Raw genomic sequence first — 14,415 nt, forward strand, 5'->3', positions numbered from 1 at the left:
TCGTGTTAAAATATGAAAACGATTTTGGAGATATTTTTGGACCAAACTGATCATTGCAAAGCAAGGTCAGTGTTCGATACTGTCTTTTAAAAAGCATAAACATTAAAAAGCCCAAGCTGATATTTATCGGTATTTCAAAATAACCATAACGTTCATTACCAAAATATTATATATTACAAATATAGAAAATTACGAACTGTTTTCCAGTTTACCCATTCATGCGGTTTTCACGTTAATATAACATCAACCGGAAGTTTACGTGTGCTGCCACAGCCCCGCCCCTGTCTTCCGCTTAGATGTCCTTGTAGCTATGGAAACTCATCAGCGGCAGCATCCACCAGATTGTCCACCCCATCGTCTGGACAGCTAAGGCAAATTTGCATGTAAATCATACGTTCAAAATGGCGTTCGGGAGTCAAACGCTTTTCCTGCTGCTTATTTCCATCCTGTGTGAGTAATATTTATGATTTAATGTAAATGAGTGACCAGTTCATGTTGCATTAACGGACGTGTTTCCGTGTGATGGCAGAAGGCTACTACTGTAGCTGACCCTTACCGCTGCTTTGCTATCGTTTACCACCGCCTGACTGAATTTAGTGTAAACATCATTTAGTAAGGCGGTTATTAACCTCAGCGTAGGATTAATGAGTTTTATTTCACATCTGTGCTTAATGTACGAGACATAACGACTGTGGCACGAGACCTATTAAGCTGCGGGCTTGATTTCTCTTCATAGGCGCGTTGTATGTGTGTATTCGGACATCATATGTTAAAAAAATGCGTTTTCATGCACAGCCAATATCTTAGCTTTATTTTGCATTACTTAGCATGCTTTTCATGCTCCTATCGTCATTAATAGCTCAATACTCTTATTTGCAAATGCAAATGCACGATACAAAAAATTGTTTCATGCATATGAAATATAAATGGTCACAACTGTTTGCTTCTGAAAGTGATGTTTTTGTAGAAAGTTAAACAGCTGTCCTATACAAAAAGAAGTTAATAGAATAAATATTTAAGAGTACTTGTGTATCATCACTTTTGTAAGCCATGATGATATATAAAGAAGGCATATAAAATTTCATGTCAATAGGTTTTAATGTAAGATCAAGCCATGATTACTTAAAAAATAAAATAAAAATAAAAATGTCTATTAATGGTCCATTCTGGATGTCATGCATCAAAGGGTCAAGGAGTTGAAATTAGTGGAAATGATTGTAGAAATGCTGTAGTAAAGTGTCATTTTTCACATTGGACATTGGAAATTTTTTTTTATTAATCTTAACACAATCTAGGCTTTGTGCAAAATGTTTGATGTGTGAAGAGGTGTAGCTACATTCATCTGTCGTCACACTCGCTTTGTGAATTCTCAAAGAAGCAGTTGTTGGCCGGAGTGCTTTGAATCCCAAAGTGTTTTAAATGGCCTCAACTTCAGCCTAATTTTACTTCAGTGAATGTTACTTTGTGAATTATCAACGTTTAAGCTTTTCTAAACAGGCATATTTTAAGGAATGTTTAATGTCAAATGTTATCTTCCTATCCCTTCTCACTCTGGGAAAACATTTCTAGTTAGTCATTTGTATGGTATTTGAATGTCTATTATTATATATAATTCAAAATGCCATTGAAACAACAACTTTAGTGAGTGCAGACATAAAAACACTAATATTGTGCTTGATGAGCCACAATTCCTATGTAATTATTTTTAAAGCTTTCTTCAACATCAGCCTTGCGGCTACTCGACATTCTTAACTAAAGAAATAATATCATTCTTATACATAAAGAGTTCAATTTGATGTGAATAGAAATGTTAATTATGTGTTTTTTTGCTTGCGTAATGTGATCGCATGCTTTTCAGTGCTGGATAATGTAGCCTGTCTAATGGAGAAATGTCAACAGCAGATGTAAAAATAGATTATGATGCATGCGATGGGAAAGTCACCGGAAACTTTACAGTCATCAGATACAGCTGTGACAATATGACTCTGCTCTGTTCTCCCATGTGCAGCACTTTACAGTCTTTACATATACAGCTGTATTTCATTTTACATTTGTATACTGAATTGTACTAGTCGGACATGTATGTCATATAAATCTATATGGTTTAAAATTCAGGATGATTAAGACAAATGATCACATATGAGTAACTGTAAATACACTCTGTGGATTTCATGAGATTACAAGTAAGTGAGGAATGCATCTGAAAAGAGCAAATGCCCTAAAAAGTAAAAGCCAAATTGTTTTCTCATACGAGCAGAGTCTGTTGGGACAGCTTTGGCAAATAGTTTGTTTTTCTTTCGCATTTGCCTTTTCATTATCTAACACTGATCTTTTTCGTAGATGTAAACAGACCATAAACCACAAACCATAAATACAGGGGGTTGTGGATTTTCAGCAGGATTTTTGGGGTTCTTAATAGAGTTTTCCCAAAACATTAACCACTATAATCTTTCCTTACTGTATGCGTTCCAAAAGAGAAAAACTGATTTTGCAGAGGATTTGCATAAGTAAATCTACAGTAGTGTAGTAAGTGTAAGTATACAGTACATGGAATATGGTCTTTATTTTAGTCATTTAAATGTTGTGAAGTGCACAATTGGTATTTTTTCATCAGTTTGTCTTTTAGAAAAAGTCATGAAAGTATTTATAAATCTTATGAAAATATATGGAGGAGATGAGGAGTTCAGATGGAAAGCCCTCTAAGTGCATCTGACATGTTTTCTTGTAAATAAGCATGTTTTATATATTCTATGCCTTATTTTCACAAAAGTCATTTTATTGGTATTTAACAAATTTGTCTATATTTTGCTGCAAAACCCTCTAAGTGCATGCATGCTTTTATTGCAAAAATCAACTTTTTTGGACAGGACATAACAGTTGCAAAATTACTAAAGGTGCAACTAGAAATATTGCAAATGTTGAAAGTAAAAATGTAAAAATTAATGAACTGAACCACACATTAGGGGGTGTATGATTCATGTCACTACCACATTCGGGTTGTATTCAGGTCCAAGCAGGGGCAGCAGGTGACTTCTTTTCCGAGGGGCGCAAATTCAAAATATGTGTTCGGAGTGTCATTTGTGTTGCTCGTCGTGTCAAAATATCTGTTTGCTGCATCACGTGAACCATGTGCATCATGCGTCTTGTAAAAATACATGCCTGATGCAAACGCATCTAAAGGGTTTTTGATTAAAGAGACGCTCACCTTCACAAAATACTCGTCAGACACTGATCAACAATTACGACACACATGACGGGCTTAATACATGTTGTTACAAGCTTTGAATCATGCACCCTCGAAAAGGAAGTTACTGACCGCCACAAAATACAATTAATCTTCCATGCACTTAGAGGAGTTTGCTGAAAGCCAACAAAACGCTATTTTTGAATGGCCAGAGGCCAGGATTAAGGACCATTCAATATAATTATCTTATTTTTGACGGAGGTGACGTTTAAAGCCTTTTGCATCTGAGTTCCTCATATATTATCCAGCTCATGTCCAGATTTACAGTACATATTTTTTGTTTGTTTGTTGCAGGCCATAGTACAACTTTTGCTGTGATACTCAGAACAACTGAAAACTCTGTATGGGTAAATGAATTTGAGTGTAAGTTAAAGCTCTATTTCTCTCAATATTTTATTTGAATAATTGTTTATGATTTTGTGACAAAAATGTTGTTGTTTCTGTTTAAAGCGATTGAGTTGACCTGCTTGATAGAGTCGATTTCTACAAACAATCCCAGAATCGAATGGAAGAAAATTAAAAACAGTGTTCCCAGCTATGTGTATTTTCAAAATAAAATATCAGGTAACATATTTTTACTATTGCAAATATATTCTCATATTTAGTGGTTCACAGTATTAAACCCTACTGCACGCTAACAACGCAGCTGTATGTTTTCAGGTGATCTGGAACACAGGGCGATACTGAGAGAGCCAGCAAATCTTTATATACTGAACGCGAGTCGATCAGATTCAGCACAGTATCGCTGTGAGGTTGCAGCATTCGATGACCAGAAGCCCTTTGATGAAATACTGATCAGTCTCGCTGTAAGAGGTAATGTTGGAACAGTACATCTGTGGTTTATGGGCACATTCTCAGCTGGACCGGCCACAAAGTGGACTTGAGAGTAAAATGAAACCAATCAATATGATTCCTGTATATATTTTCCTTTTTTGCTTCGGATCTGGTTTTGATGAATTTTTATCAGATGCCCTATTAACACATTATGGATGTGTTGCAGTGAAGCCAGTGGTACCCAGGTGCAATGTACCAGAGGCGGTTACAGTTGGTTCCACCATAGAACTGCACTGCATTGAGAACGAGGGCTTTCCTCAATCACAGTACCAGTGGTTCCATAACAATGATGAGCTACCAGAGGATCCGAAAACCAGCGTCAAGTTCTACAATTCATCATATATCATGAACACTGAGACAGGTTCACTAGTAAGTGTTTGGGAAAATGATTTTGGTGTAATGTGGGTTTTTTAGTGGCATCTAGCTGTGAGATTGCGAATTGCAACCAACTTCAATTTCGAAATGCAAATAGAAGCTACGGTAGCTGCTACATGACAAACATGTTGTTTGAGACAACTTAGGGATGAAATGCGCTTTGAAGAACAGTTTGTCCGTTTAGGGCTACTGTAGAAACATGGCGGCGATTTCCATGTAAGGAGACATATGCTAGGTCATAAAAACAATACAGTTCATTATTTAAGGTCTTTATACACCTCTGACATTATAGTTATGTATATTATATTACATTTCTGTCAAGAGATCCTTCTAAAAGTTAAATATTGCACCTTTAAAAATTTGTTGTGAGCCTTGTGAGTTCTGATGTTGGTTATCAGTGAAATTGAACCAATCTTTGGATAAAGAAAACTATTATTTGTTTCCAATGATTTTAAATCAATATTGTAAAGGTATTTCAGGGCTCCAAACTGCCCCCAAATGGAGGCATTTTGTCACCAAAATTTGAGAGTGTGCCACTGAATTTTACATCCAGTCGCACATGTCAGCCAGAAAATTTGTACTTTTTTTGTGATGTGATACTGAATTTGAAAACAGCACATTGTACTTTCTGCATCTATCATTAAAGTATTTATTAGTAATACAGTGGAAATTAGTAGAAATCTGAATATTTGGTCAGCATGTTGATTTATAGTGTGTGCCCCTAAATTGTCTGGTTGCGCCCCTAAAATTTTCAGTTGGTGGCCACTGTGCTCCTAGTGAAAAAAGTTAGTCTGGAGCCCTGTATTTTAATTATGTTTATTTTAACTGTTCTATAGCTACGGTAAATTAATATTTTGTGTTTGGTCAAAAGAAATTCCGGTCAGTAAAGAAAGAAGATGCAGGTGAATATCATTGCCATGCCAAAAATGATGCGGGAACCTCTAAGTGCAGTCCACAGACCATGGAAGTGTGTAAGTCTGGGTTCCTAAATATTAGTAGCATTTTGTAATAGTGATTGATCAATATGGTGTTATTTTTTGTGTCGATCATCCCTTTTATTGGGCGTACAGTACCTTTAAGTCATATAATTTCTGCTCTTTTTTTTCAGATGATCTGGACATTTTGGGGATATTTCTGAAGGTGTTGGGTGGTGTGGCAGCATTTATTTTTGTCACTGTGGGACTGTGTCAAATTCAGAAAAATGGCTACTGTTCCTGTAGGGACCACAGGGAAACCAAGTAAGTAAAAATGTCCTAACCAAGGCCGCCTTAATGCTCGGGATTAGCTGGGCTGTAGCCCAGGGGCCTCTCAAGTTCATGGGCATGCCTAGTTTGCGTTCATGATGAGCTGAAAAGGTCATATTGTTTTGTAACTTGTCAGGTTTTCTGTCAATCACTCTAATTGCACGTTTCATGGCTGCTGATTGGTCTGTTGTAACTTAACGTGAAATAAAATGTTAGACGTAATATATTTTTTATTCCGCGTAATGTAATTAAGTGCGCGTTGTCAACTTGACATTCCTGCACGTTAGACTGAGTGTGACAGAGAAATAATCCACCAACAAATGAAAGAGTAATTTCTGAAATGTCATAATAAGCACCAGTGAGGTGCGGGTCTCCCTCTCTCTCTTTCTTGCGCGCGCTCGCTCGTTCGCTCTCTCTGTGCTCGCCTCGTTCAGCTGAGTCTCTGCATGCAGAAGTCTCTCCAAACGTGCACAAGAAACTGTGCCGCTAAATTAAGAAAGGAGTTCCCGCACATAATGCTGTTAGTTGTTATAAAGTTTAAGTTTACTCGCGTTTATATCAGTGACGCGTGCGCAGCTGGAGGGATGTAGTTTGACGCGACGTTAGCTCACAGTACACACATCTGTTGGTTTAGAAAGACGAGAAAGAGACGCAACGGTAAAGGTGCAAGTCTAAGAAAGTAAAGAGCGACAAGACCATCTCAAATGATCATCCCCTGATAGCACCATTCATATTTATAATCTCATTATCTAAAGATCTTATATACAGGTATGTTCCCTGTCTGTCTTCATACTTGGTCGTTTTACATGCTTATGTATGCATAAATACTAAATACAATGCATACTATATCTTCAATAGCCTACAAAATAAATAACTGATTAAAAAACAAGATTCTGTCTATAAAGACTTATCTTTTGTTATCATTAATGCATTTAAAAAGATTCTGTCTACACTGAAAAAAAAAATCCTTTCAATTTACGTAATTTTAATGTGTACATCGGTCCCACATAATCCGATTGTATAAAACCAAAATAATTTTCCTAATTTAATTTTTATGTGTCAGACCAAAACATTTTAATTGTTTTAAGTAGTCTAATATAAATATGTTGACTCAAAGTGCTATTTCTCTTTCCTATAACACATTTATTTTGTAATGTCTAAGTAATTTTATTATGTAAGAGGACTAGATTTTTATCTCTAATTCCAACATGCTTTTTTAATGCTTATATTATGGGATTATGTAACTCTAAAGCAATTTCATTATGTCTCTGACACCAGAATAATCACCCATAATTATCCAAATGTTATTTATTTTTTTTAAATACAAAATACATTTGCATTGGCATAAAAAGCAAAGAGTTTTGAACAAATGTTTAGTGATATTGAGGCAAACCACTGCTTTCAGATCATCAATTCAATTACATCATTACACATTAATTCATTAACCGTCAATAACTATTACAACAATCAGCACATGCAGTACATACAAAGGGGCAATTTCCCAGACAGGTTGTAGATTAATCCATGACTAGGCTCTAGTTATATTAGGATATTTTTTACAAAAAAGTTTACAAACAAACCTACCTTACAAAAACAACACTGGAGTACATCTTGAGACAAAACAATGGCACTGATATATGTCAAGATATGTCAGTGCAATATGTTTTCAAATTAAGGCATTGCAAAAGTCTGGGACTAGGAAAAGCCCCATCTGTGAAACTGACCCAAATGTTTAAAATAGTTACTATCACAGTAGATTTAGAAGTGCTAAAGCACAAACACTGCATTCCACAGAGACATGCAAAACAGTAAGTACTATTATTTTTTAAATGGATTTACAAACTGGAAAATATCAATCCTTCAGAAAGTCAGAGCTACAGCATTTGTATAAACTGATAATCAAAGATTCAACAAAAAAAAATACAACAACCATTTCCAAAATTAACTCTGAGCAGCAAACTGTTAATGTTTTAATAAGAGAAAACACTTAAAACAGATAAACAAAGTCAAAAATGAGCAGCACAGTCTTTCTGATCCTTTCACGGAAAGAAACTGTTCGTTAAAGTTACGCTCAATGCAGTTCCATTAAAATCTTTTGGATTTCCTCAAAAATAAAGCAGAGATCAGGATAGCTCAGGTTTAAGGCATACATCAGCTCAAACAACATGGCACGATGTTGCAACACCTTCATGCCTTCCAGGACTATACAAAGATCCTCTTCTTCATCACAAGAAGCATGTTGTTTGAGAGCACAAATCCCAACATTGGTGTCTTCCAATTACCACACTGATGCTGACTTCATCCATGCCCTGTACAAAACAAACAAATGTAGTTAAAAGAAACAGAAAAAAAGGTTACTGTTACAATAAAAGTGTCATTGGAAATTAGTACAATGCAAACAAATATAAATGTAAGTATACAGACCCATGTGCATTGCCACAGCTTGTTACAATTGGTTACAAATATATGGGTTACAAAGCAAGGCAGCTGCACTGTCCACTGCTCCAGGTGTGTGTGTGTGTGTGTGTGTGTGTGTGTGTGTGTGTACTACACTGGAATGAGTTAAATAAAGAGGCCACATTTCGAGTGTGTGCTACCATACCTGACAATCACAGCAAAAGTGAATTCTCTAATTTTCTCACTCTCATGTTGTTACAGACCTGTATAAATGTCTTTGTTCTGAGGAACACGAAGGAAGACATTTATTTTGAGAAATGTTTGCAACCAAACTGTTCATGAGCCCCATTCACTTCCATAGTATTATATTTCCCCACTATGGAAGTGAATGGGGCTTATGATTGGTTTGGGTACAAACATTCCTCAAAATATCTTCCTTAGTGTTTATCAGAACAAAGACATTTATAAAGGTTTGTAACAACATGATTTATAATTTTTATTTTTGGGTGAAGTACCCCTTTAAATCTTCCCAGGTGTTTTAATGACCCTTGTGCCAAAAGATGTAACTAAAACATACTACATTTTCTGTACTTCCAACAAGGTTTACACATTTTTGTGTCTATGAATCTATATTACTTACTTCTGTCATTTGATCATTAATTGTTTGAAGTCTTTTTGCTAGCTGTCCTCCTTTCTAGTGGAAGAGCTTCATCAGGTTTTTGGATTGGAGGTCCTGGTGACACAGGAACATAAGACAGTAGTGATTCTTTTAAATTCAGCATTTATCTGAAAACAGATTAACCAACCATTGTATATTTGAGTACTGCGAGTCAAAGAATAATACAGGTATATTAGTTACAAAAATAAGATTTAGCTCCTAACAGCAGTACAAAAGTGATAGGAATTACTTACCAATGCTTTTGAGTGTGTGCAAGGATGATGGACCTATAAAAGGAAATATTCAGAGGTGAAATCAACACATAACCTCAAATGATGAAGGTCACACATACACAGAGCAATAATGAAATAAGTATTATATCTGTCATACAAAATTTGGACAAAATTAGATCTTAAAACAACAAGGTTCTCTTCTGAAAACGTCAGCTTTAAGGTGTGGCACTATAAAGCAATTTTTTTCAGTTAATATACCAGACGTCACGCGAGACATTTAAAAAAGCTTTTTCTAATAGAATCAAGTGTTGCTCGTGGCGTAGCGAAGTCTTGAATAACTGACGCGGGTCTGTTCATCTGATTAAGCAGACAGTTTGTTTCATACGCAATGTCATTATTAATTTAGTCAATTGATATCATCTGGTAAATTATTTAAGTTACATGGATAACGTTACTCTGGACAGAATAACGTTTGGTTAGCGTTTTATTTGTCCTGACACGTTTCCATAGAACAGCTGAGTAAAAAGTGCCTCAAAAGTCAACTCAAAGCTGACAGTTTTCAACTCGGATAAAACTACCAAACGTGAAATAACGTTATACAGCTGACATTTTTAAAACGCTGTTTTATGAGCCTTACATTTACTGACTGACTGACTGTAACGTTAACTTACTCCACCAACCTCCTCCAAACTAATTTTTACTACAAGTCATTGCAATGGCTACATATTGTAAAAAAAACTGTCTATCTAGTGAAGATGTATCACGTATAAAGTGAACATAAATAAATAATAGAACTTACTTTAATAACGTGTTGTCCGTCTGAGAGAGTTCTTCTGACTGACTGCTGCTCATTTTGGCGCCCAAAACAAACGATGTTTATTCTTCTTTTATGGCAGTTGACGTCCTTTTCATTGAGCTATACTGCCCCTGCTGCTCAGGAGGTGCCATTTTGTATGCAAACTCAATTTTATTGCATTAAGTATTCAATTCAATCAATTTTAATCAATGTGAGAATAATGTGTTCATTTTACATTCAAACAAAACATTTTCATCCTAATCAATTAAATTATGTTTACACAAGGAATATAAATATTTTGTGTTGCATATACATGTTTATTTTATTTAAATTCAAAGACCCACCAAGTCCATTTTTTTCAGTGTATAAAGACTTATCTTTTGTTATCATTAATGCATTTTTACTTTAAAACTAACTTTAACTTATTATATTTTTAAAACTGTGGTGAGCATTTAGTTAGTGAGTGGCAATTTTCTGCAAATGTGCATATTCCAAAAACTATATAAATATAAAGCTTATAAACATATATACTTTCACACATTTTGGTTTTATTATCACCACATGTTGCTGTGTGTGGTTGTTAAATAAAGTGTCTTGTGTTTATGCTCAAGTGGGCTCAGTGATATGTTAATAATGATATTATGGTGTTTTCTGGCTCAAAGAGGGAAAACTCACTGTTGTATGTCTCGAAAGAAACTAATGCATTTTGATATGTAGATTACCTAGATATTACACTTAAAAAAAATTAGACCATAAATCGAGGGGAAGGGGGGCCTACAAAACCTCTTAGCCCCGGGGCCTCACATTAGGTTAAGGCGGCCCTGGTCCTAACCATACGGATCAGTCACAGCATAACATATCGTTACAATCATACCATCTTATATGGTCTGACAAGTTATTTGAATAAGACTAATGCTTGTGTAATTAAAATATTAATACAGCTATTAGTAAGAAGTTGAATGAGGTATTTTGTTGAGTAAGGATGCTCTGCTTTGTTTTTTATTTAAGTTACAAAGTACCCCAACACGACAATAGACTGGACTACGCCAGTCCAGATGAGGTAAGACATTTAAAGAATAAATCATGAAAAAATGAAAGTGAATATTATTTTTATTAGTGCACTTTTAGTATGAATAGACTAGCATATTGGTCAACAAGTGTTTCTTCAAGTCAGATGCAATATTATCCAAGATCTGGTTTCATTTACAGGTTAGTGCACATTATAGATATTTTCTTTTGTTAAAGGGGCCATGGCATGAAAATCTGACTTTTTCAATGTTTAAGTGCAATGATTGGGTCCCCAGTGCTTCTATCAACCTAGAAGATGTGAAAAAGATCAGCCCAGTAGCTTGGTTTTGGTGGACCATTCTCTACAAGCACATGAAAAAATAGGTCGTTGAAATTTGGCTCTCCTTATGATGTCATAAGGAGTTCTTATTATACAGTAATAATACCACCCCTTGGTCTGCACTGTCCAACCACAGCACTGCCATTTAGTGCAGAGAAAAGCACAATTGATTTTGGTTTCAGCAGACCACCATCGTTGTGATCAGTGTTTGAGTTGCGTCGGCTCATTTGCATTTTAAAGGACACACCTACAAAGTGGCAATTTTAACATGCTATAATAAATTATTTGTATGGTATTTTGAGCTAAAACTTTACATATGTGCTCTGGGGACACCAAAGATTTATTTGACATCTTAAAAAAGTCTTGTGACATGGCCCCTTCAATGCTGCCAAAGTTCACAGTTGTATTTATGGCATTTAAAAAGTAATCTGTCAGTAAAAATTTCGGATTTAAAATGAAAACCATCTCTGGTTAGATTTATTTTTAAATACATTTCGTTTTTATTGCTGTTACTGTTTTCCAGGGACATTTCCGGCACAAGTCGTCCTTTGTCATATAAAGTCAAAGATAACAAGAAGGGTCATTCAGCCGTGTAAAGGTCTTTTGGGACTTGCAAGCTGTCCAGTTGCATTTTATACAAAGGTGCAAAACTTGAGCTTGTGAGCTTGCCAAAGTTATTACAAAAACTGAAAACTACTGTGTTACACTGGGGCATTCCCTTTATTTTGATCTTGAACAGACAGAAGTCAAACCTATTCGATATAGATTATATATAAAAATGCCAATGTTCATGAACTGAACGAAGGTCAGATATGTAGATATTACATGCATCTTGTCAGGTAGAAAAAATGTACAGTCACAGCTGTTACGACAGATCACAGAGGACAGGATTTAATACAGATCATTTTAAGTCTGTCCAAATTTTGAATGTCACTAAAAGACTGCAGCCTAATACATTTTCAGAGGTTTATAGTTACTGTTCCAAGACCTAAATCATATTCAGGTGCTGCTGTATTTTTCACCTAGAAGTTATTAACATACGAAAATTATTCAGCGTAACGTCAAGGTAAATAGTACTATATTTTACACTGGATGAACCTTGACGGTGAAAAACCCTGTCCAAGTCAGTGTAGATGTGTATAATGCCATGCCAAGACTGTTTAAACTGGTCACTTTTGACAAGAGTATTTTATGTGTAGTAGTTTTTATGGGGCACAAATAATCATTTTATTATAACAATCATTTAGTCTCTGAACTAATATATATGCTTTAATGTATATTACTGGTTAAAGCGATAGTTCACCCCAAAATTTAAAATTCTGTCGTCACTTATTCACCCTCAAGTTGTTTCAAACCTGTATAAATTTCTTTGTTGTGCTTTACACAAATAAAGTTTTTATATATAAAGTGACATACTATGGGATACTATAGAAGTCAATGGTGCCCCATATCTGTTTGGTTTGGAACAACTTGAGAGTGAGTAAATGATAACTGAATTTTAATTTTGGGGTGAACTATCTTTTCAATAAAGATATTGATTTATCAGAAACTAATGAAGTGCTTAAATATTACTGTATTCACAACACCCAAGGAGTGCTGTAAGTGTTATTTTCATCCAAAATGTATACATTTAAAAGGTTTTAGCAATGCTAAAGTTAATAAAAACAACGTTGATGTCTTGACAAAGCCTAGTTGGAAAGTTTTAAAGGTTTTAGACAGTCAAATTCCAATTTAGCTTCCTGTAGGTGTGGCCAATTCGACTCAAATTTACACCCCTAAATTGAATGGGAGTCATTTCTGCACGACCCTGATGTATTATTTCAGACACTAGTTCTTGATTATTTGTTTCCCAGTAGTAAAACATTTACCATTTCTTTAACTACCAATCCATTAATTATAAGCATTTTAGTTTGAGATTTAATCAAACATCTTTGTAAAGTCAGTAGACTTTGTTGTTTAAGGTGATTCATTTACTTAGTTTCATTTTTGAAATAATCCTCTGGATACAGATTATGCACTTGTAGTTTTTCAGAGTGCCGTTTCTGTGTTTAAGTGACCTTCAATGCTTTATAATTGTTTTATACGTTTTGGACATATTGCCCAGGTTTTTGACTCGGTGTCATTGTTTTAGTCTGTTTATAATACAGTATATGCATACATAGTAGTTCACTCAAGAGTAGTAGACTGTGGGTCGTCTCAAAAAAATAAAAATGGTCATGTGGAAGCAATTAACATTGTCTTTTAGTTTGTTTTCCCATTAGGATTATATTGTAAAACATATGTGTGTAACATGTATACGTGTATGTAACACTACATATGTAATTTTTGTTTCTGTTTATTTCAAAGTTCTTTCGGTGCTAGCATAAAGTTTGGTAATACGAACAAGACAAATCCAATCTTAATATTTTCTTACATTTTTGTGCATAGTTGAATGCACTATGATGACAATATACACATAAGTCTTCCTCGTGGCATGTCCCACTGTCTAATAAACAGTTTGACAGACTGTTCATGGTACAGTATATCATAAAAAAGCCACTGTACTTTATATAAGATACAACTGAAATGTATGCTTCATATAAAAATAAATCTTGTATTGAAATAATCTAATAGATCTGCCTAATGGACAATGCTAGGCAGGGATTGTGGGAAGAATATTTAACGGGGTGTAACCTATGTAACATCGAACATACATCTTACTGAATTATTAAAATTTGATGACAGACCATTTAATTGTAGATTTTAATTTAAAGTAAAGTATAAGTAATCCTTTACTCATTTGCAGACAGAAACAAGTTACTTGTGTTGACCACACTGTTTCCAAACAATTCTGCATTTGACACAATACCGAATAATAATTTAACAATATTATATGATGGCATAACTGACATTCCAGCAATTGTTAGATGTTGAATGTATATGCAAAATGTTCAGTTATGTTATTATTGCAGTTTGTCATATGCTGTTGTCCATTTATTTTATGTACTGTCTGTAATACGTGTTGTGTGAAGTGAAAAATCATTATAGGTAAAATGCCATCTGAATAGCATTACCACAGGGATGTTTAATTCTGATGTTTAACGTTACACTATTGTATTATAAACTTAGATGATAATATTTCTCAGGTAACATTAAAATGAATTGGCCATTTATGTATACAGTTCATGTGGTCATGTAATCAGTTTCCTATCTATAAATAAAGAAGTTATTATTTTAACGGAGCACGTTATTTTTTTCCTCAGCATTGGCGTTGCAAAGCGTGACATTTATTATGAAACGCACCGGG

The 14,415-nt window shown here is 34.8% G+C and overlaps 1 protein-coding gene and 1 long non-coding RNA gene across 2 annotated transcripts; one reads left to right on the top strand and one right to left on the bottom strand.

Moving 5' to 3' along the window:
• The first annotated feature begins 286 nt into the window (after nucleotides 1-286).
• jam3a (junctional adhesion molecule 3a) lies at nucleotides 287-14,346 on the top strand. Its single transcript, XM_055196289.2, has 9 exons — nucleotides 287-450; nucleotides 3,539-3,607; nucleotides 3,695-3,808; nucleotides 3,905-4,057; nucleotides 4,245-4,447; nucleotides 5,325-5,424; nucleotides 5,562-5,691; nucleotides 10,790-10,841; nucleotides 11,653-14,346. The coding sequence occupies exons 1-9, from the start codon at nucleotides 402-404 to the stop codon at nucleotides 11,686-11,688; spliced, it is 906 nt and encodes a 301-aa protein (XP_055052264.1). The 5' UTR covers nucleotides 287-401; the 3' UTR covers nucleotides 11,689-14,346.
• Nucleotides 6,660-10,149, bottom strand: LOC141361612 (uncharacterized). Its single transcript, XR_012367762.1, has 3 exons — nucleotides 9,007-10,149; nucleotides 8,735-8,880; nucleotides 6,660-8,006 (listed from the first exon to the last, which is right to left on the bottom strand). It is a non-coding gene; the product is annotated as an uncharacterized lncRNA (long non-coding RNA).
• Nucleotides 14,347-14,415: the final 69 nt, after the last annotated feature.

Source organism: Misgurnus anguillicaudatus, chromosome 24 (assembly GCF_027580225.2).
Source record: "Misgurnus anguillicaudatus chromosome 24, ASM2758022v2, whole genome shotgun sequence".
Lineage (NCBI taxonomy): Eukaryota > Metazoa > Chordata > Actinopteri > Cypriniformes > Cobitidae > Misgurnus > Misgurnus anguillicaudatus.